General features: G+C 38.8%; 1 protein-coding gene and 1 long non-coding RNA gene across 3 annotated transcripts in view; one reads left to right on the top strand and one right to left on the bottom strand.

Annotated features, from left to right (window-relative positions):
* The window catches only part of LOC101112109 (CD48 antigen-like), a 44,216-nt gene that overhangs the window by 18,911 nt on the left and 1,971 nt on the right, over positions 1-23,334 (bottom strand). For both annotated transcript variants that reach the window (XM_042255951.2, XM_012183742.5), the window contains one exon: positions 897-1,268. In XM_042255951.2, the coding sequence (XP_042111885.1) occupies positions 897-1,268 (372 nt within the window). The remainder of the gene's footprint in view (positions 1-896; positions 1,269-23,334) is intronic.
* LOC132658241 (uncharacterized) lies at positions 17,494-21,265 on the top strand. Its single transcript, XR_009597559.1, has 2 exons — positions 17,494-18,702; positions 19,011-21,265. It is a non-coding gene; the product is annotated as an uncharacterized LOC132658241 (long non-coding RNA).

Here is a 23,334-nt window from a genome sequence, read left to right as displayed (position 1 = left end):
GGCTGGTGCACTGGGATGACCCAGAGGGATGGGATGGGGAGGGAGGTGGGAGGGGGGTTCAGAATGGCAGATTCGTGTCAATGTATGGCAAGCCACTACAATATTGTAAAGTAATTAGTCTCCAATTAAAACAAAAAAACTTTTAAAATCAGTTTTTGAAGCAACCAATAAGGGCATTTCTGATACAACTGTATATTTCTCATAATCAATTTTTGCAGTATTTTACAATTGAATGCTTTTTTTTTTTTTGGTATACTCTTGAGTGGGCCTCTATGGCAACCCACTGTAGCATTCTTGCCTGGAGAACTCCATGGAGAGAGGGGCCTGATGGGCTAGAGGCCATGGGGTCCCAAAGAGTCACAACTGAGTGATTAACACTTTTACTTTCACACTCTCACACTCCTGGGGAGCCTTTCAAGTGATCACTCTATTAAAACTTTCATTGGTTGTTTCTCATGAGATATGTAGCATTAGACCCCATCCTGTATCCTGTACCTTCCCTCCACCAGCTGTGTGTGAGTCCCTAGAGTGGGCGGTGGAGTTCGGATGAGGGTCAAGCCGGGGAGGGGAGGTCAGGTGGTCAGGCCTTACCTTGGTGGTCAGGCCTTACCTTGGTTCTGCTAGAGGTGGATTAACCAGAAGGTGACAAATCTTAAGCCATTTTTTGTTCTTATTCTAAATGGATACTTTTAAAGAAACAAAAAGAAATTATAGATAGTTTTTCCTAAGATGTAATATTTAAAATTTAGTTTTACATTTAGGGCATCAGAAGAGATGTAAAAATTTCTAAAAAAAAAAAAAAAAAAGACTTTAAAAAAAATACCGAGTTTAGGCTAACTTTCTTTAAATAAAGTGGTTGTTGGAATGCATGCTTGGGGCATAGTCCCACACCTTACCATATAAACAGAGTCTAAATGCTTCCTCATTTGATTTTCCTGAGTTGAATTTGATTTTTGCTGTATATAGTCCACTCATTTCCATGGTGAGGTTCCTGATGCTCAAGAAAGCCATCTCTGTTAGGTTGAGTCTGTGCTTGTATATTTCTTCAAGATCATACCAGTCAGGATTAGGGATCTGAGGCTTCCAGGACACTAGAAGCTGTGTTTTCTCATCACCCTCAGGTTGCCAATTCCACTCAATCTCTCGGATGTTAGGATCCAAAGGGGAGGTCAGTGTCAGCTGGACAGATGTCCCCACAGTCCTTTTCAATGTGCAGGAAGAGCTGGGATATTTGACAGCTTGAGAATCTGGTGACGGACTAGCTAAGCCTGGAGGAAGAAAGAAGCAGAGCAAACATTATGCTATATCTGCTGTCTTTACATCACAGTAATTTTACACTTATAAGAAGATTATCTCCATTTTTACAGACAAGGAAACAAAACTGCAGAGGTAAACTTGCTTAGGCGTGGGTCTTGCCTAGAAGTTGATAGCTTTGATTCAAGCACATGTCTGTCACCCTTCCAGACTCATGCTCTTTCCTTTTCTTGCGGCTTGCACCCAATATGGCCTTTGGTTTAATTCTAGGAAATAGAAACTGAAAATGTTGAAGTTCATAAGTAATAACACAATTTCCCCATTGTTTCTATACACTAGAAGAAAATCATTTCAGCTTTCTCCTATGATGTCTTTTTTTCCTCCTCAACCCATTGCCTTTTGGTTTCTGGCCACCACTCCTCTGAAATTGCTCTTGATTGAGATACTGATAACTACTTAAAATTAACAAATCCACATGTCATTTAGTCAATCTGTCAGTCTTAGCCTTATGGGACCATCTTGTGGCATTTGACATATGACTACTCTTTCTTGAAATTCTACTTATTTGATACAAATTTTTACTCACTGGGCCCTCAGCCCACTTTCTTTCAATAAATGTTTAATGAGCTAGGCATAACTAAGATTGCCAGAGATACAGTTGTGAACAAGTGGACCCAATCCCTGCTTTCATGGAACTACCATTGTAGCCAAGGAGACTGCTGAAAAAAGCAGGAGAAAGCACAAGATTTCAGGTACTTGTAAGTGCTGTTAAAAAAGTATGTGGCACAGATTTCATGGGGCATGGTCCCACACCTTACCATATAAACAGAGTCTAAATTCTTCCTCATTCAATTTTCTTGAGTGGAATTTGATTTTTGCTGTATATAGTCCACTCATTTCATTTCCATGGTGAGATTCCTGATGCTCAAGAAAGCCATCTCCGTTAGGTTGAACATCTGAACTCCCTTCTCATATTTATGGAATTTTCTGTCTTATGAAACACAGCCCAATGTGAAAATGCCTGATACTTTCCCAGCCACCTTTATAGCAGAGACAGCACATGACCTGGGCTCCTCCAGTCAGATGCACCTTATCAGACTTCCAAACAGAAACTACTGCATGGTGAGAGGAGGACCACAGTATATGTGCTATTGACAATGACAGTCATGGAAGCAGCCACCTGATTGCCTGAGGCAAGGGTGACAGCGGTTCTGAGGCAAGTCAAGTATCCAATCAGTGGGATGTAAGCTGTGGTGTCTGTGTCAGAAGTAACAGACCAGTTTCTACTGGACCAGTTCTGTTGTGGCTCCTGGATGAGTCATCTCAGGGCCTGGTCACCCGGATCCCTCAAAGGTCTGTAGACCACTTGCTCTCCTTTAATATGAATATTTAACTATCAGTTAACTTCTTAGACTTATACAGTCAAGAAGTACAAGAGAAGAAAAAGACCTACGAAATCAATCCCAAACAATTAAGAAAATGGCAATAGGAATATATATATCAATAATTACTTTAAATGTAACTAGATTAAATGCTTTTTAAATTTATTTTTAATTGGAGGATAATGCTTTACAATATTGTGTTGGTTCCTGCCGTACAACAACATGAATCAGCCATAGGTATACACATATTCCCTTCCTCTTGAGCCTCCTCCCACCCCACCCCCCACCCCAGCCCTTTAGGCCATCACAAAGCACTGAGCTGAGTTTCCTGTGCTATACAGCTGCTTCCCACTTGCTATTTTACACAGGGTAGTGAATATATGTCAATGCTACTCTCTCAATTTGTCCCACTCTCTCCTTCCCCCACTGTGTCCATAAGTCTGTTCTCTATGTTTGTATCTCTACCTACCCTGCAAATAAGTTCATCAGTATCAATTTTCTTAGATTCCATTTATATGCATATATATTTCCATATATCAACATTTACTTTTCTCTTTCTGGTTTATTTCACTGTTTGACAGGCTCTATGTTCATCCACAGTCAGTTGATATCTGTTACTTGTAACCAAGAATGCTGATTGACAATTAGAGATAATGTGATAAGATACTGGTGGTTTAATGAATGTGTGAGGCATGGATGGCTTATTAAGAAAGTACCTTAAAAAGATGTGACAGCTAAAGTGAGTTCTGAATGATTAGAGGACAGAATGAATTCTTCCAGGCATACAAAGTTTCCAGTGTACAAAATATCCCACAGGTCTCCATGTGGGATGAATGGAGGACTGTGCCTGGAGCAGACTGAGTGAAGGAGAGATCTGAAGACAGACTGAGGCAGGAAAGGCTTTGTAGGGTTTGTAGGTGGTTTGGATGGATTCTGATTGCCACAGGAAGCTGCCAAATGGTTTTCAGCAGGGTAATATGTGGTTTACATTTTTATTGATCACCTTAGAATACATACTTTGTGCATAATGGTTTATAGCAAGGCAAGAAGAGGAAAAGGGATTCCTGTTCTGAGGCTTTCTCAATAGGTTAAGTGAGAGAAGGATGGTGGTAGGGGATCAGGAGAAATGGGGAGATTCAGGAAATTTTGGAGGTAGAGTTATAGAGAGTGCTGATGGACTGGATGTCAGAGAGAAGGAAAAGAAGAATCAAAGATGATTTCTAGGTTTTTGGCTTAAACAACTGGGTAGATGGAGTGACATTTATTGAGCTGTAAATATCATTAAAGTCTGGGGAGGAGCAGGTTTGGGGCGAAGGTAGGCATAACACAAGAATTCAGCTTTAGACTGTTAACTTTGCCTTCCAAGAACAGATGTTAAATGGGCCACATAGATGGGTTAAGCCTGGGGGGAGATGTCCAGGCTGGAAATGTGGCCCTCAGTTCAGTCATGCTACTTACAGCCATGGGATTAGCTAAAATCACCTAGGGATTAGGCGACTATAGCTAGGGAAGGAAAGAGGGCATAGCACTGACCACCAGAGGATTCAGGTCCATTGGGAGAGGTGGAGAAGGAACAGCCAGTGGGGAGGACCAGGTAAGTGCAGGGTTAGAAAAGCCAAAGAAGGAAACTGTTTCAAGAAGGAGGGGTGGACAACTAGGGCAGCTGAGGTCAGATTTCCTTTCATTCTTTTCTTAGTCTGTTCCTTAGTACTTCCAAAATGCCTTTATACTTCTCATTCCATTAGTACTCATCTCCTTAATACATATACTTCTCCTCTATTATATTAAAATAGTCAAATAATACCCATCCTGCTCTATTTCCCATTGCTCACCACCATTACAACGAGAATGAAAATGTAGAACACTCACTAGCCCACATTCCCTGCTCAGCCTTGTAGTATTCTTACACCTCCCCCTGCAACATTCTTCCAATTTCAAGGTTTCACTGACTTAGTCAAGTGTTCTGTTTCTAGACATTTATTAGATTTTCTCTGAAAATATGACATCTTCATTTCATGAATCTTTGTTGTTGCTGTTCAGTAGTCAAGTCGTTTCTGACTTTTTGAGACCCCATGGACTGCAGCGTACCAGGCTTCACTGTCCCTCACCATCTCCCAGAGTTTTCCCAAGTTCATGTCTATTTAATCAGTGATGCCACTCAATGATCTCATCCTCTGCCGTCGCTTTCACCTCCTGCCTTCAATCTTTCCCAAAATCAGGGTCTTTTCCAATGAATCGCCTCTTCACATCAGATGGCCAAAGTATTCGAGCTTCAGCATCAGTCCTTCCAATGAGTATTCAGTGTTGATTTCCTTTAAGATTGACTGGTTGGATCTCCTTGCTGTCCAAGGGACTCTCAAAAGTCTTCTCCAGCACCACAGTTGGAAAGCATCAATTCTTTGGTGCTCTGCCTATGGTCCAACTCACTCATCTGTACATGACTACTGGAAAGACCATAGCCTCGACTATACGGACATTTGTCGGCAAAGTGATGTCTTTACTTTTTAGCACACTGCCTAGGTTTTCCATAGCTTTTCTGCCAAGAAGCAATTGTCTTCTAATTTTATGACTGCAGTCACCATCTGCAGTGATTTTAGAGCCCAAGAACAGGAAATCTGTCACTGCTTCTGCCTTTTCCCCTTTGATTTGCCATGAAGTGATGGGACCAGATGCCATGATCTTAGTTTTTTTAAAACCGAGTTTTAAGTTGGCTTTTTCACTCCCCTCCTTCACCCTCATAAAGAGGCTCTTTAGTTCCTCTTCACTTTATGCCATTAGAGTGATATCATCTGCATATCTGAGATTGTTGATATTTTTCCCAGCAATATTGATTCCAGCTTCTAACTCATCCAGCCTGGCATTTAGCATAACATGCTATGTGTATTCATTAAATAAACAGGGTGACAATAAACAGCCTTGTCATAGTCCTTTCTCAATCCTGAACCAGTCAGTTGTTCCATACAAGGTTCTAACTGTTGCTTCTTGAAATGCATACAGGTTTCACAGGAGACAGGTAAGATGGTCTGGTATTCCTATCTCTCTTAAAGAGATTTGTTATGATCCACACAGTTAAAGGCTTTAGCATATTCAGTGAAACAGAGATAGATGTTTTTCTGAAATTCTCTTGCTTTCTTTATGAAAGCAAGAAAGTGAATGTTTGCAATTTGATCTCTGATTCCTCTGCCTTTTCTAAACCCAACCTGAACATCTGAAATTTCTTGGTTGGCATAATGCTGAAGCCTAGCTTGGAGGATTTTGAGCATAACCTTACTAGTGTGGAAGATGAGTACAATTGTCCAGTGCTTTGAACATTCTTTAGTATTGCCCTTCTTGGGAACTGGGATGAGGATTGACATTTTCCAGTCCTGTGGCCACTTCTGAGTTTTCCAAATTTGCTGACATATTGAGTGAAGTACTTTGATAGCATCAACTTCTAGGATTTTAAATAGCTCTGCTGGAATTCCATCACCTCTACTAGCTTTATTGACAGCAGTGCTTCACAAGACCCACTTGACTTCACACCCCAGAATGTCTGGCTCTGGGTACATAACCACACCATTATGGTTATTTGGGTTATTAAGATCTTTTTTGTACATTTTTTTCTGTGTATTCTTTCTATGTCTTCTTGACCTTACAATATCATCATCTATGCAGTTTAATTACAATTGTTGTGTGGTTTTTTGCTTACCACTGTTTATTCTTCATCTTTCCCTATTATTCCATGTGGGTTCTAAGTGGCTTCAGTTGTGTCCAACTCTTTATGACCCTATGGACTGTAGCCCACTGGACTCCTCTGTCCATGGGATTCTCCAGGCAAGAATATTGGAGTGGGTTGCCATTATTCTTCCGCCTCCAAGGAATCTTCCCAACGCAGGGATTAGACTCGTGTCTCTTATGTCTCCTGCATTGGCAGGTGGGTTCTTTACTGCTAGCACCACCTGAGAAGCCCACCTACTGTTAAGATTAGCTTCTTATTTGATGGACAACTTTTTTGAGGATTTTTCTCAAATAGGCTCTGTGAGTGATATACTCTCTGAATCCTTACTTAAGTGCTAATGTCTTCTTTGTTTAGTCACTAAGTTATATAAAACCCTTTTGTGACACTATGGACTGTAGCCCAACAGGCTCCTCTCTCCATGGGATTTCTCAAGCAAGAATACTGGAGTGGGTTGCCATTTCCTTCTCCAAGGGAATCGTCTCAACCCAGGGATTGAACCCGAGTCTCCTGCATTGCAGGTGGATTCTTTACTGCTGAGCCAGCCAGGATGGCAATGAGGTTGAATGGCAAAGATTGCTCTCCTATCCTCTGAGTAGCACACAGATGCCTTTTCACTGTCATCAAGCTTCCAGTTTGCAGATGAAAAGTCTGAATTTTTTGTTCTTTAAAACATTTTCCCTTTGGAAACTTCTTGCTCTTTTTGTTATATTTCAAGAATTGTACCAGCATATTGTTAGGTACAGGTTTCCCAGGTGGTGCTGGTGGTAAAGAAACTGCCTGCCAATGCAAGAAATGCAGGAGACCTGGGTTCGATCCCTGGGTCTGGAAGATCCCCTGGAGGAGAGCATGGCAACCACTCCAGTATGCCTGGTGTGCTACGGTCCATAGGGTGACAAAGAGTCAGACATGACTGAAGCAGCTTAATACACATGCACTCACTCTTAGGTACTTGTCTTTTTTTGAGGTGAAATTCTCATACAATTAACACTATGAAGAGTATGATTCAGTGGCAGTTTGTGTATTCCCAATGTTGTGCAACTATTACCTCTCTCAATTTTGTTGATCTTTTCAAAAAACTAACGTGGTTTCATTGATTTCACTGATTCAATTACTTTTCTACATTCTATTTCATTTATTTTTGCACTAATCTTTATTATTTCCTTTTATTCTGCTGGCTTTGGGTTTAGTTTGTTCTTTTGATAGTTCCATAAGATATATATTTATGTTGTTGATTTGAGATTTTTTTTTAATTTTTTAATGTAGGTATTTACAACCATAATGTAATATAATGAGCAGTACTTTTAATATATTTATAAATTTTTTAATGTTTTGCTTCATTTTCATTCATCACAAAGTATTTTTTCATTTCTCTTCTGATTTCTTCTTTGGCCTATTGGTTGAATAAGAGTATATTGTTAAATTTTCATGTAATTACATATTTTCCAGCTTTCTTTTGATTATCAATTTCTACCTTTGGTTATTGATATCTACCTTGGACACAGTATGGTCTGAGAAGATAGTTTCTATAATTTTAAACTTTTAAAATGTATGAATTTTTATTTCATGGTCTAATATGATTTACCTTAGAGAATGTCCATGTGCAATTAGAAAAATGTGCATTCTGTTGTTGGGTAGAGTGTTCTATACATGTATTTTATAAATTTAGTTGGTTTATAAAATTGCCCAAGTTCTCCATGATTTACTGATCTTTTTCTAGATGTTTTATCTGTAAATAAGGCATTGAAGTTTCCAATTTTTTTGTAAAATTATTTTTCTTTTTAATTCTGTCAATATTTGGTTCATAATTTGCAGACTGTTATTTGGCATGCATATTGCATACTTGTTATATTTTCTTGATGAATTGACGCTTTATAGGTATAAAATGTCCCATTTTTGTCTCATAACTTTATTTTTTACTTAAAATCTATTTTTCTGATATCAGAATAGTTACTCTAGCTCTCTTTTCACTATGACTTATATAGATTTTTTTCCCCCATTCTTTCCCTTTTGTCCTATTTATGTCTTTATGTCTATAGTGAGTCAGGGGAGTTTAATTTTTTCAACTTTATTATGCTTTTGAATAGCCAATAAAGTCACATAGCCAAAAATTTTAAAGGTATAGAATGATAAACTATGAAAAGACCCTCATGCCTTTTTCCTTTTCCCTATAACTTTTCAAAGATATTCTATCTCTATGTATAGAAAACATATACATAATTCCCCTTATTTTTTACATGAATAACAAGTTACATAATCTGCTCTGAACAGTGCTTTTTTTTTCCCCCTTGATGATGTAGGTTAGTAATTATTTTATATCAGCACATAAATAACTGAGTTAATCTTTTACATAGTCACATAGAATTCTCCTGAATTGTTATTGATCCTCTTTTTTTCCCAAAGGGAGAACATTTAAATATTTCCCCCCTTTTTTACTTTTAATATATGAGTTACACTATTTTCTCTAATTTGTGATATTTTTTCTAACCATGTGGGCTTCCCAGGTGGCTCAGTGGATAAAGAATCTGCCTGCAGTTTAGGAGAAGCAAGAGACATAGATTCGATCCCTGGGTTGGGAAGATTCCCTGGAGGAGGGCATGACAACCCACTTCATTATTCTTGCCTGGAGAATCCCATGGGCAAAGAAGCCTGGAAAGCTACAGTCCATAGGGTCACAAAAAGGTAGACATGACTGAAGCAACTGAGCATGGGGTCAAATCTATCAACCTTTTCTGTTTTTCAGGAGTTTTTGACTGTGCCCTTGTCTTTGTCATACTCAAGCCTTTCTTACTCTTGGCCATTAAATAAATCATCTCATGATTGTTTCATTTTTCTTGAAATGGTAAAAATTTAGTTTTGAGCAAAAATATTCTTAAAGTACTCTCTATTAACATGACTGAGGTAGTAATGGGACAACTAAACATATTTCTTCCTTGTCTCATATATAGAGATTTTAGCTTTAGAGAGAGAGTGTGTGTGTGTTTTTAATAAACAGTTTTACACAAGAAACGTTTTCTATTTCCAGCCAATTACCACTAATAATAGCAACTGATTTTAATGGGTTATTATGAATTCTGTTAATTGTCTGTCATTAGAAAGTATTTCGTAAATACCTAGAAAAAATGCTACTGCTGCTGCTAAGCCACTTAAGTTGTGTCCGACTCTGTGCGACCCCATAGACGGCAGCCCATGAGGCTCCCCCGTCCCTGGGATTTTCCAGGCAAGAACACTGGAGTGGGTGCCTTTCCTTCTCCAATGCATGAAAGTGAAAAGTGAAAGTGAAGTCGCTCAGTCGTGTCCGACCCTCAGCGACCCCATGAATCGCAGCACGCCAGGCATCCCTGTCCATCACCATCTCCCGGAGTTCACTCAAACTCATGTCCGTTGAGTCAGTGATGCCATCCAGCCATCTCATCCTCTGTCATCCCTTTCTCCTCCTGCCCCCAATCCCTCCCAGCATCAGAGTCTTTTCCAATGAGTCAACTCTTCGCATGAGGTAGCCAAAGTACTGGAGTTTCAGCTTTAGCATCATTCCTTCCAGGGCTGATCTCCTTTAGAATGGACTGGTTGGATCTCCTTGCAGTCCAAGGGACTCTCAAGAGTCTTCTCCAACACCACAGTTCAAAAGCATCAATTCTTTGGCGCTCAGTCTTCTTCACAGTCCAACTCTCACATCCATACATGACCACAGGAAAATGCATAGCCTTGACTAAATGGACCTTTGTTGGCAAAGTAATGTCTCTGCTTTTGAACATGCTATCTAGGTTGGTCATAACTTTCCTTCCAAGGAGTAAGCATCTTTTAATTTCATGGCTGCAATCACCATCTGCAGTGATTTTGGAGCCCCCCAAAATAAAGTCTGACACTGTTTCCACTGTTTCCCCATCTATTTGCCATGAAGTGATGGGACCAGATGCCATGATCTTCGTTTTCTGAATGTTGAGCTTTAAGCCAACTTTTTCACTTTCCTCTTGACATATACTAATCAAACTAACAAAGACTAAACACAAAGAAAGACTACTAAAAGCAGCAAGGGAGAAGCAACAAGTAATATACAAGGAAAACTCTATATGCTTAATAGCTGACCTTTCAGCAGAAACTCTGCAGGCCAAAAGGGAATGGCAGGATATATTTAAAGTACTGAAAGGGAAAAATCTACAACTAAGATTACTGTACCCAGAAAGGATCTCACTCAAAATTGATGGAGAAATAAAAAGCTTTTCAGACAAGCAAAAGTTAAGAGAATTCAGTACCACCAAACCAACTTTACAACAAATGTTAAAGGGATTTATACAGTCAAGAAATACAACAGAAGAAAAAAGATCTACAAAATCAACCCCAAACAATTAAGAAAATGACAATAGGAACATAAATATATTAATAATTACTTTCAATGTAAATGGATTAAATGTTCAAACTAAAAGACACAGACTGGCTGAATGGATACAAAAACAAGACTCATATATATTCTGTCTACAAGAAACCCACTTCAGACTTCAAGACACAGATAGACTGAAAGTTAGAGGAGAAAGCTGGAGTAGCAATCCTCATATCAGACAAAAGAGACCTTAAGATAAAGAATACTATGAGAGATAAGGAAGGACACTACATAATGATCAAGGAATCAATCCAAGAGGAAGACATAACAATTATACATATCTATGTACCCAACATAGGAGAACCTCAATACATAAGACAAACACCAACAGACAGAAAAGGAGAATCTGACAGTAACACAATAATAGTAGGAGACTTTAACACACCACTCACACCAATGAACAGATCATCAAAACAGAAAATTAATAAGGAAACACAAGTCTTAAATGATACATTAGATAAGATGGTTCTCATTGACATCTTCAGGAAATTCCATCCAAATGCAGAAGAATACACATTCTTCTCAAGGGCACATGAAACATTCTCCAGGATAGACCACATAAATCAAACCTTAGTAAATTTAAGAAAATTAAAATCATGTCAAGCATCTTCTCACAATGCCATGAGACTAGATATCAATTAGAAGAAAAAAACTGTAAGAAACATAAACAGATGGAGATTAAACAGTGCATTTTAAAAATAACCAAGAGGTTACTGAAGAAAACAAAAGGGAAATCAAAAACTTTCTAGAAAAAAAAAATGACAGTGAAAACACAGCAACTCAAAACCTATGTGATGCAGGAAAAGTTGTTCTAAGATGGAAGTTTGTAGCAATACAATCCTACCTCAAGAAACGAGAAAAAAAACATCGAACAAACAACCTAACTTTACACCTAACTAGAAAAAAAAAAAAAAGACCCCATAATTTGTAGAAGTAAAGAAATCATGAAGACCAGAGCAGAAATAAATGAAAAAGAAATGAAAGAAACAGTAGTAAAGATTAATAAAACTAAAAGCTGGTTTTTTGAGAAGATAAACAAAATTGACAAATCTTTAGCCAGACTCATCAACGAAAAAGAGAGCAGAATCAAATCAACAAAATTAGAAATGAAAAAGGAGAGGTTACAACAGACAATGCAGAAATGCAAAGGATTATAAAAGACTATTATGAACAACTACATGGCATTAAGGAGAAGGCAATGGCACCCCACTCCAGTACTCTTGCCTGGAAAATCCCATGGACGGAGGAGCCTGGTAGGCTGCAGTCCATGGGGTCTCTAAGAGTCGGACACGACTGAGCGACTTCACTTTCACTTTTCACTTTCATGCATTGGAGAAGACAATGGCAACCCACTCCATTGTTCTTGCCTGGAGAATCCCAGGGACAGGGGAGCCTGGTGGGCTGCCGTCTATTGGGTCGCATAGAGTCGGACATGACTGAAGCAACTTAGCAGCATATGGCATTAAAATGGATAACCTGGAAGAAATGGACAGATCCTTAGAAAAGTTCTACCTGCCAAGACTGAAGAAGGAAAAAATAGAAATTATGAAAAACTCAATTACAAGCACTAAAATTGAAGCTGTGATCAAAAATTTCCCAAGCAAAAGCCCAGGACCAGATGGCTTCACAGGAGAATTGTATCAAATATTTAGAGAATAGCTAATGCCAATCCTTCTAAAACTCTTTCAAAAAATTGTGGAGGTAAGAACACTTCCAAGCTTATTCTACAAGGCCACCATCACCCTGATACCAAAACCAGACCAAAACAACACACAAAAAAAGAAAACTACAGGCCAATATCACTGATGAATATAGATGGAAAAATCCTCAACAGAATTTTAGCAAACAAAATGCTGCGACACATCAAAAAGCTCATACACTATGATCAAGTTGGGTTATTCCAAGGGTGCAAGGATTCTTTTTTTTTTCTTTTTTTTACTTTATTTTGCTTTACAATACTGTATTGGTTTCGCCATACATTGACATGAATCAGCCACGAGTGTACATGAGTTCCCAATCCTGAACCCCCCCTCCCACCTCCCACCCCGTATCATCTCTCTGGAACATCCCCGCGCACCAGCCCCAAGCATCCTGTATCCTGTATCGAACATAGACTGGCAATTCATTTCTTACATGATAGTGTACATGTTTCAATGCCATTCTCCCAAATCATCCCATGCTCTCCCTCTCCCACAGAGTCTAAAAGTCCGTTCTATACATCTGTGTCTCTTTTGCTGTGTCGCATAGAGGTTCATCATTACCATCTTTCTAAATTCCATATATATGTGTCAGTATACTGTATTGGTGTTTTTCTTTCCGGCTTACTTCACTCTGTATAATCGGCTCCAGTTTCATCCATCTCATTAGAACTGATTCAAATGTATTCTTTTTAATGGCTGAGTAATACTCCATTGTGTATATGTACCACAGCTTTCCTATCCATTCATCTGCTGATGGACATCTAGGTTGTTTCCATGTCCTGGCTATTATAAACAGTGCTGCGATGAACATTGGGGTACATGTGTCTCTTTCAATTCTGGTTTCCTTGGTGTGTATGCCCAGCAGAGGGATTGCTGGGTCATAAGGCAGTTCTATTTCCAGTTTTTCAAGGAATCTCCACCCTGTTCTCCATAGTGGCTGTACTAGTTTGCATTCCCACCAACAGTGTTAGACGGTTCCCTTTTCTCCACACCCTCTCCAGCATTTACTGCTTGTAGACTTTTGGATCGCTGTCATTCTGACTGGGGTGAAATGGTACCTCATTGTGGTTTTGATTTGCATTTCTCTGATAATGAGTGATGTTGAGCATCTTTTCATGTGTTTGTTAGCCATCTGTATGTCTTCTTTTGAGAAATGTCTATTTAGTTCTTTGGCCCATTTTTTGATTGGGTCGTTTATTTTTCTGGAATTGAGCTGCATAAGTTGCTTGTATATTTTTGAGATTAGTTGTTTGTCAGTTGCTTCATTTGCTATTATTTTCTCCCATTCAGAAGGCTGTCTTTTCACCTTGCTTATATTTTCCTTTGTTGTGCAGAAGCTTTTAATTTTAATTAGATCCCATTTGTTTATTTTTGCTTTTATTTCCAGTATTCTGGGAGGTGGATCATAGAGGATCCTGCTGTGATTTATGTCGGAGAGTATTTTGCCTATGTTCTCCTCTAGGAGTTTTATAGTTTCTGGTCTTACATTTAGATCTTTAATCCATTTTGAGTTTATTTTTGTGTGTGGTGTTAGAAAGTGATCTAGTTTCATTCTTTTACAAGTGGTTGACCAGTTTTCCCAGCATAGGGGTGCAAGAATTCTTCAAAATACAGAAATCAATCAATGTGATACATCATATTAACAAATTGAAAGATTAAAATGAAAATCTCAATAGATGCAGAAAAAGCCTTTGACAAAAGTTAGCATCCATTTATGATTAAAACTCTTCAAAAAATGGGAGTAGAAGAAACCTACCTCAATAAAGACCATATATGATAATCCTACAGCAAACATTATTGTCAGTGGTGAAAAACTGAAAGCATTTCCCCTGGGATCAGGAATAAGACAAGGGTGTTCACTTTCACCACTATTATTCAATAGTGGAATAATGTTATTCCACTTAATTATATAATTTTATTATTCCACTTAATTATATTAATTTATAATCAATAATAATATCTGGAAGTCCTAGCTAGAGCAATCAGAGAAAAAAAAGAAATAAAAGACATCCAGATCAGAAAAGAAAAAGTAAAGCTGTCACTGTTTGCAGATGACATGATATTGCATATAGAAAAACCCTAAAGATAGTATCAGAAAATTACTAGAGCTAATCAGTGAACTTAGCCAAGTTGCAGGATACAAAAATCAATACATAGAAATCACTTGCATTTCTATATACTAACAATGAAAAATCAGAAACAGAAAGTAAGGAATCAATCCCATTCACCATTGCAACAAAAAGAATTAAATATCCACCACGAGTGTACACCCGTGGCAGATTCATGTTAATGTATGGAAAAACCAATACAATATTGTAAAATAAAATAAAGTAAAAAGAAAAAAAAAGAAGAATTAAATATCTAGGAATAAACCAACCCAAGGAGACAAAAGAACTGTACACAGAAAATTATAAGAAACTAACCAAAGAAATCAAAGATGACATAAACATATGGAGAGATATTCCATGTTCCTGGGTAGGAAGAATCAATATTGTGAAAATGACTATACTATCAAATGCAGTCTACATATTCAATGTGATCTCTGTCAAATTACCAAAGGCATTTTTCACAGAACTAGAACTAGAACCAAAAATTTCAAAATTAATTTAGAAACACAAATACCACAAATAGCCAAAGCAGTCTTGAGAAAGAAGAATGCAGCTGGAGGAATCAACCTTCCTGACTTCAGATTATACTACAAAGCTATAGTTCAAAACAGTATGGTACTGGCACAAAAACAGAAATATAGACCAATGGAACAAGATAAAAAGCCCAGAAATAAACCCATGCATCTTATGGGTACCTTATTTTTAACAAAGGAGGCAAGAATATACAATGGGGCAAAGATAGCCTCTTCAATAAATGGAGCTGGGAAAACTGGACAGCTACATGTAAATGAATGAAATTAGAACACTTTCTAACACCATACACAAAGATAAACTCAAAATGGATTAAAGACCTAAATGTAAGTCCAGAAACTATAAAACTCTTAGAGGAAAACATAGGCAGAATCCTTGACATAAATCAAAGCAAGATCCTCTATGACCCATCTCCTAGAGTAATGGAAATAAAAACAAAAGTAAACAAGTGGGACCTGATTAAACTTAAAACTTTTGCACAGCAAAGGAAACTACAAGCAAGGTGAAAAGATAGCCTTCAGAATGGGAGAAAATAATAGCAAATGAAACAGCTGACAAAAGATTAATTTCCAAAATACATAAGCAGCTCCTACAACTCAATGCCAGAAAAGCAACCAACCCAATCAAAAAGTGGGGAAAAGATCTAAACAGACATTTCTCCAAAGAAGACATACAAATGGCTAACAAACACATGAAAAGATGTTCAACATCACTCATTATTAGAGAAATGTAAATCAAAACTACAATGAGACATCACCTCACACAGGTCAGAATGACCATCATCCAAAAGTCTACAAACAATAAATGCTGGAGAGGGTGTGGAGAAAAGGGAATGCTCTTGCACTATTGGTGGGAATGTAAATTGATACAGCCACTATGGAAGATGTTATGGAGATTTCTTAAAAAATTAGGAATAAAACCACCATATGACCTAGTAATCCCACTCCTAGGCATATACCCTGAGGAAACCAAAATTGAAAAAGACACATGTATCCCATTGTTCATTGCAGCACTATTAATAGCTTGAACATGGAAGTAATCTAGGTGTCCATTGACAGATGAACATATAAAGAAGTTGTGGTGCATATACACAAAAAATATTAAGTTCAGTTGCTCAGTCATGTCCGACTCTTTGCAATCCCAGGAATCTCAGCATGCCAGGCCTCCCTGTCCATCATCAACTCCCAGTGTTCACTCAAACTCATGTCCATCGAGTTGGTGAATCCATCCAGCCATCTCATCCTCTGTCGTCCCCTTCTCCTTCTGCCCCCAATCCCTCCCAGCATCAGAGTCTTTTCCAAGGAGTCAACTCTTCACATGAGGTGGCCAAAGTATTGGAGTTTCAGCTTCAGCATCAGTCCTTCCAATGAACACCCGGGACTGATCTCCTTTAGGATGGACTGGTTGGATCTCCTTGCAGTCCAAGGGACTCTCAAGAGTCTTCTCCAACACCGCAATTCAAAAGCATCAATTCTTTGGTGCTCAGCTTTCTTCACAGTCCAACTCTCATATTCATACATGACCACTGGAAAAACCATAGCTTGACTAGATGGACCTTTGTTAGCAAAGTAATGTCTCTGCTTTTGAATATGCTATCTAGGTTGGTCATAACTTTCCTTCCAAAGAGTAAATGTCTTTTAATTTCATGGCTGCAATCACTGTATTACTCAGCCATAAAAAGGAACACCCTTAAGTCAGTTCTAATGAGGTGGATGAACCTAGAACCTATTACATGGAATGAAGTAAGTCAGAAAGAAAAAGATAAATATATTTTAAATGACATGGCTGGATGGCATCACTGACTTGATGGATATGAGTTTGGGTGAACTCCGGGAGTTGGTGATGGACAGGGAGGCCTGGCGTGCTGCAGTTCATGGGGTCACAAAGAGTCGGACACGACTGAGCGACTGAACTGAACTGAACTGAATGCATATATATGGAATTTAGAAAAATGGCACTGAAGAATTTCCTTACAGGGCTTCAATGGAGAGAGAAACAGACATAGAGAATAGACTTATGGACATGGGGAGAGGGGAGGAGAGGGTGAGATGTATGGAAAGAGTAGCATGAAAACTTACATCACCATATGTAAAGTAGATAGCCAAGGGGAATTTGGTGTATGGGTCTGGAAACTCAAAGAGGGGCTCTACATCAACCTAGAGAAGTGGGATGGGGAGGGAGATGGGAGGAAGGTTCACAAGGAAAGGGATATATGGATACCTACGGCTGATTCATGTTGAAATTTGACAGAAAACAAAATTCTGTAAAGCAATTATTCTTCAATTTAAAAAATTTGAAAATATACATAACATAGAATTTACCATTTTAAACATTTGAAGTGTACACATCAGTGTCTTAAGTATATTTACAATATTGTGTAACTATCACTATTATCCATTTCCAGAGGAAATTTCCAGATATATTTAAATCTTTGGTCCTTGTAGAATTTATTTTGATACAAGATATGCGGTATGAATATAATGCTTTTTTCCCTTATGACTAGCCAATTGTCTCAAAGTAATTTATTGTGTCTTTTCTGAACTTACCATGTCTATTCGTGTGCTGATATTCTGGTGCTTTAACATCTGTAGTTTTATGATATGTTATAACATCTGGTAAACCTATTCCCTCAATTATGCTTATATTTCAGAATGTTTCTGAGTGTTCTTGCCTCATAATCTCCCATATAAACTATCTGGATTTAAAAACAAAAACTTTGTTGGTAATTTTTCACTAGGATCACATTTAATCTATAAATTAATTTCAGGATAACCAATTTATTTACAATTTAATCTTCCTATTAAATGTAATATGATATGTTTTTCTATTTGTTCAGGCTTCCCTGGTGGCTCAGAGGGTAAAGAATCTGCCTACCTGGGTTTGATTCCTGGACCGGGAAGATTCCCTTGAAAAGGGAATGGCTACCTGCTCCAGTATTCTTGCCTGGAGAATTCCATGGACAGAAGCCTGGTGGGCTACAGTCCACAGGGTCACAGACAAGTGGGACATGGCTGAGTGACTAACACTTTCACTTTCACCTTTTCTTATTTGTTCAATAATTATTCAGTGTGTTTCTATAGTATTTTATATTTTTGTCATATATCTTCGACACATTTCTTGTTATGTTTACATATTAGGCATTTTGTTTTCCTGACGTCATGTCTTTCCGGTTATTCAGTTCAGTTCAGTTCAGTTCAGTTGCTCAGTCGTGTCTGACTCTTTGCGACCCCATGAATCGCAGCACGCCAGGCCTCCCTGTCCATCACCAACTCCCGGAGTTCACTCAGACTCAGGTCCATCGAGTCAGTGATGCCATCCAGCCATCTCATCCTCTGTCGTCCCCTTCTCCTCCTGCCCCAAACCGTCCCAGCATTAGTATTGTGTAATATGTTCATTTATTTCTTTATTTAATTTTGTATACAACATTTTTCCTGAATTCTATTATTTGTAAGAATTTTTCTATGGATTCTTTTTGGATTTTTCAAGTAAAAATTAAATCATCTATATATTATGATAATAGAATGCTCTTCTTTGAAATTTTATATCTCATTTCTTTCTCTGGTCTGTTGAAATAAATTTCTAGGCCCATGATTGAGCCTCTCCTGTCTCAGGTGCCATGTCAGCAAACCCAAACGTAAGTAACTTTCATATTCTTATAAATGTTCTGCTTGACAAGAAAATGAAATATCCGGTCAGCCAATCCCTAAACACCAGACCAACTGTGGGCTCTGCACTTATTTTCTTGTTCCTTATTTATTTTCTATTTTTCTCTTCCTTATTCATTATTCCTTATCCTATAAAAGCTTTCTGCCACTCATCCTATTTTGCAGTTTTTTGGACCCTTGGAAATGGAGAATGACCACTTCATGAAGTGTTAAATAAAGTTGATCACCTAAGTTGCCTTTGTCAATCATATTTAACACGGATCTAACTGTATTGCAGCCATGAAATTAAAAGAAGCTTACTCCTTGGAAGAAAAGTTATGACCAACCTAGATAGCATATTCAAGAGCAGAGACATTACTTTGCTGACTAAGGTCCGTCTAGTCAAGGCTATGGTTTTTCCTGTGGCCATGTATGGATGTGAGAGTTGGACTGTGAAGAAGGCTGAGCACCGAAGAATTGATGCTTTTGAACCGTGGTGTTGGAGAAGACTCTAGAGAGTCCCTTGGACTGCAAGGAGATCCAACCAGTCCATTCTAAAGGAGATCAGCCCTGGGATTGCTTTGGAAGGAATGATGCTAAAGCTGAAACTCCAGTACTTTGGCTACCTCATGAGAAGAGTTGACTCATTGGAAAAGACTCTGATGCTGGGAGGGATTGAGGGCAGGAGGAGAAGGGGACGACAGAGGATGAGATGGCTGGATGGCATCACTGACTCGATGGACGTGAGTCTGAGTGAACTCTGGGAGTTGGTGATGGACAGGGAGGCTTGGCGTGCTGCAGTTCATGGGGTCGCAAAGAGTCGGACATGACTGAGCGACTGAACTGAACTGAGCTGAACTGTATTAACTAGTATGTTATAATACTATTAAATTATAGTGGTGAAGGTAGAATCATCTGTTCTGTAAACTTTGATTATAATTAACCTATGAAACTACTGTGCCTGCTACCTTTTAAAGAGTAGGTATTAGACAATTTAGCCTATTTTTTAAAATAAGGTAATGTGTTTTTATGATTTATATGAAAACCATATGTATTTGGTTCTTTGTCTATTATTCCTGGGACATAGCTCCTAAAATCTTTGCAGCTTCCTACATAAGCATTCCAGGGGTAAGTTATGACCAATCTAGACAGCACATTAAAAAGCAGAGACATTACTTTGCCAACAGAGACCTGTCTAGTCAAAGCTACGGTTTTTCCAGTGGTCACGTATGGATGTGAGAGTTGGACTGTAAAGAAAGCTGAGCGCCGAAGAATTGATCCTTTTGAACTGCGGTGTTGGAGAAGACTCTTGAGAGTCCCTTGGACTACAAGGAGATCCAACCAGTTCATCCTAAAGGAAATCAGTCCTGAATATTCACTGGAAGGACTGATGCTGAAGCTGAAACTCCAATACTTTGGCCCCCTGATGTGAAGAACTGATTCATTTGAAAAGACCCTGATGCTGGGAAAGGTTAAAGGCAGGAGGAGAAGGGGATGACAGAGGATGAGATGGTTGGATGGCATCACTGGTTCGATGGACGTGAGTTTGATTAAGCTCCAGGAGTTGGTGATGGACAGGGAGGCCTGACATGCTACAGTCTATGGTGTCGCAAAGGCTAGACATGACTGAACTGAATATCGTTCCCAGTTACTGAATTAGATCCAGAGCAACAAGGTGAAATGGTTATCTTTTGTTATTCCTAACAAACCGCTTTCATACCACAACTGAAATTTATGTTCTGTAGGTGACTTTGGAAAGCTCCTTGGGAGGGGAGGGAACCAAGCCTGATAGCAAGTTAAAACTTTCATTCCCACAATCTGTAATGCTGACAGGGGAGAAGGCCTAGCAACTGAGTTTAATCATCAGTGACCAGTGATTCAATCAATTCTGCCTGTGTAATGAAGTCCTCATAAAAACCCAAAAGGATGGGGCTAGGAGAGCTTCTGGGTTGGTGGACCCAAGTAGGTGCTTACAGGGTGGCACTCCAGGAGAGGGTATGCAAGCTCAGCACATTTTCCCACATGCTTGGCCTGATCCATCTTGCTCATCTGGCTGTTCAGAAGTTATGTTTTTAAATAATAAACCAGTAATCTAGTAAGTGAACTGATCTCCTGTTGTTCTGTAAACTGCTCTAGCAAATTAATTAAACCTGACAAGAAGATCATGGGAACCTCTAATTTATAGCCAGTCTGTCAAAAGCACAGCTAACCTGGACTTGTTACAAGTGTCTGAAGTTGGGAGAGAATAAGGGATTGAACCTTTAATCTGTGAGATCTGACAAGCTGATCTGACAGGAAGATAGTGTTATAACTGAGTGAAATTGTAGGAAGCCCATGTGGTAACCGGTAAATGACAAAATTGCTTGGTGTGGGGAAAAGAACTCTTACATCTAGCATCAGAAGTAGTTTGCTAGCATCAGAGAATAGAGAAGAAACACAGGAGTGTGTTTCCATAGCCTGCTTAGATTTTTTTTCTCTTCTGGACTCAGTATTGGTAAATTATATTTTTCTAGAGCCACTGCATCTCAATTTTCAATATATTTGCTTAAAGTTAAGCAGAATAGAATTTTAACTTTATTTTTATACATGGTTATTTCCTGCTTTTAATTTCTTCTTTTGGGTATTTAGGTTTTCAAGGAAGCATTTTGGAAGACTGGAGACACAAGATCAAGCTGGTGTGCTGGTGGTGGTGATTCATCGGTTTATTTTCTTTCAGACAAAACACTGCAAGGCAATGTTTGGTGTTTTTGAAGAGGGAACTAAATCACTAAAGAAAAAGCAAATAGTCAGAGTTCAGGAAAAGATAGGAATGAGGGAATTTCCAGACTAGCAATTTAATGTGGAAAAGGCAATGGCACCCCACTCCAGTACTCTTGCCTGGAAAATCCCATGGACCGAGGAGCCTGGTAGGCTACAGTCCATGGGGTCACAAAGAGTCAGACACGACTGAGTGACTTCACTTTCACTTTCACTTTCACTTTTATGCATTGGAGAAGGAAACGGCAACTCACTCCAGCGTTCTTGCCTGGAGAATCCCAGGGTTGGGGGAGCCTGGTGGGCTGCCACCTATTTGGTCTCACAGAGTCAGACACGACTGAGGCAACTTGACAGCAGCAACAGCAGCAGCAGCATCAGTTTAATGAAGAGACTTTGCAAGAGCTCCATACAGCTGTAAAGCTTCAGTCAGTCAATTCAATCACTCAGTTGTGTCTGACTCTTTGCGACCCCATGAATCGCAGCATGCCAGGCCTCCTTGTCCATCACCAACTCCCAGAGTTCACTCAAACTCACGTCCATCAAGTCGGTGATGCCATCCAGCCATCTCATCCTCTGTCGTCCCCTTCTCCTCCTGCCCCCAATCCCTCCCAGCATCAAAGTCTTTTCCAATGAGTCAGCTCTTCACATGAGGTGTCCAGAGTACTGGAGTTTCAGCTTTAGCATCAGCCCTTCCAATGAACACCCAGGGCTGATCTCCTTTAGAATGGACTGGTTGGATCTCCTTGCAGTCCAAGGGACTCTCAAGAGTCTTCTCCAACACCACAGTTCAAGAGCATCAATTCTTCAGTGCTCAGCTTTCTTCACAGTCCGACTCTCACATCCATACATGACCACTGGAAAAACCATAGTCTTGACTAGATGGACCTTTGTTGACAAAGTAATATCTCTGCTTCTGAATATGCTATCTAGGTTGGTCATAACTTTCCTTCCAAGGAGTAAGCATCTTTTAATTTCATGGCTGCAGTCACCATCTGCAGTGATTTTGGAGCCCCCCAAAATAAAGTCTGACACTGTTTCCACTGTTTCCCCATCTATTTGCTATGAAGTGATGGGACCAGATGCCATGATCTTCATTTTCTGAATGTTGAGCTTTAAGCCAACGTTTTCACTCTCCTCTTTCACTTTCATCAAGAGGCTTTTGAGTTCTCCTTAGCCTTCTGCCATAAGAGTGGTGTCATCTGCATATCTGAGGTTATTGACATTTCTCCCAGCAATCTTAGATATGTTTATTTGTGTGGTTGCAAGCTGCCTGACTCTTGAGTCTTTTTTGTTTTTGTTTTTGGATCTTTTTTTGTTCTCTCTCTCTTATATTTAAATAAATTTATTAAGTTATTTCTCTCAGGCTACAGAAAATATTATTGACATGATCAGGGAGATAAAGTTACAATTTACAAGAAAACTGAGAAAAAAAACTAGAGAACAATTGGTGCCACTATCCCTAGATCCCAGTTCCTGATTTCCAATTCTTTTTCTAACGCAGCTTCTGGAATCTATTAAAACATACAGAAAAGGACCAAATCTAACAATAACTGAAAAGCTGATAAGAAAATGTAAATAAGGTCATTTCCATCTCTTCTGTATACCAAAACATCCTGTGTGCCCTGCCTTAAGGGTACATGAAAAAATACACCCATAAAACTTTCTTTTGCAAATTTTCAAGGAACTGAAATTAAATATGATGATATGACACCATATCCTTTAAATGTCTTAAAATTATAATTTTAAATGAAGGACAAGCACTCACTAGTTCAATTAACATCAATTCTTAAAAGTATGAAACCAGTACTGCCTGAATCAGCTTTAATCCAGGATGCATTTACAGGAAAGAGTTCTTGTTTTATCAC

The sequence above is a fragment of the Ovis aries genome, chromosome 1 (genome assembly GCF_016772045.2).
Source record: "Ovis aries strain OAR_USU_Benz2616 breed Rambouillet chromosome 1, ARS-UI_Ramb_v3.0, whole genome shotgun sequence".
NCBI classification, from domain to species: domain Eukaryota; kingdom Metazoa; phylum Chordata; class Mammalia; order Artiodactyla; family Bovidae; genus Ovis; species Ovis aries.
The sequence above is the reverse complement of the archived record's forward strand: the minus strand, read 5'-3'. Positions and strand labels throughout refer to the sequence as shown.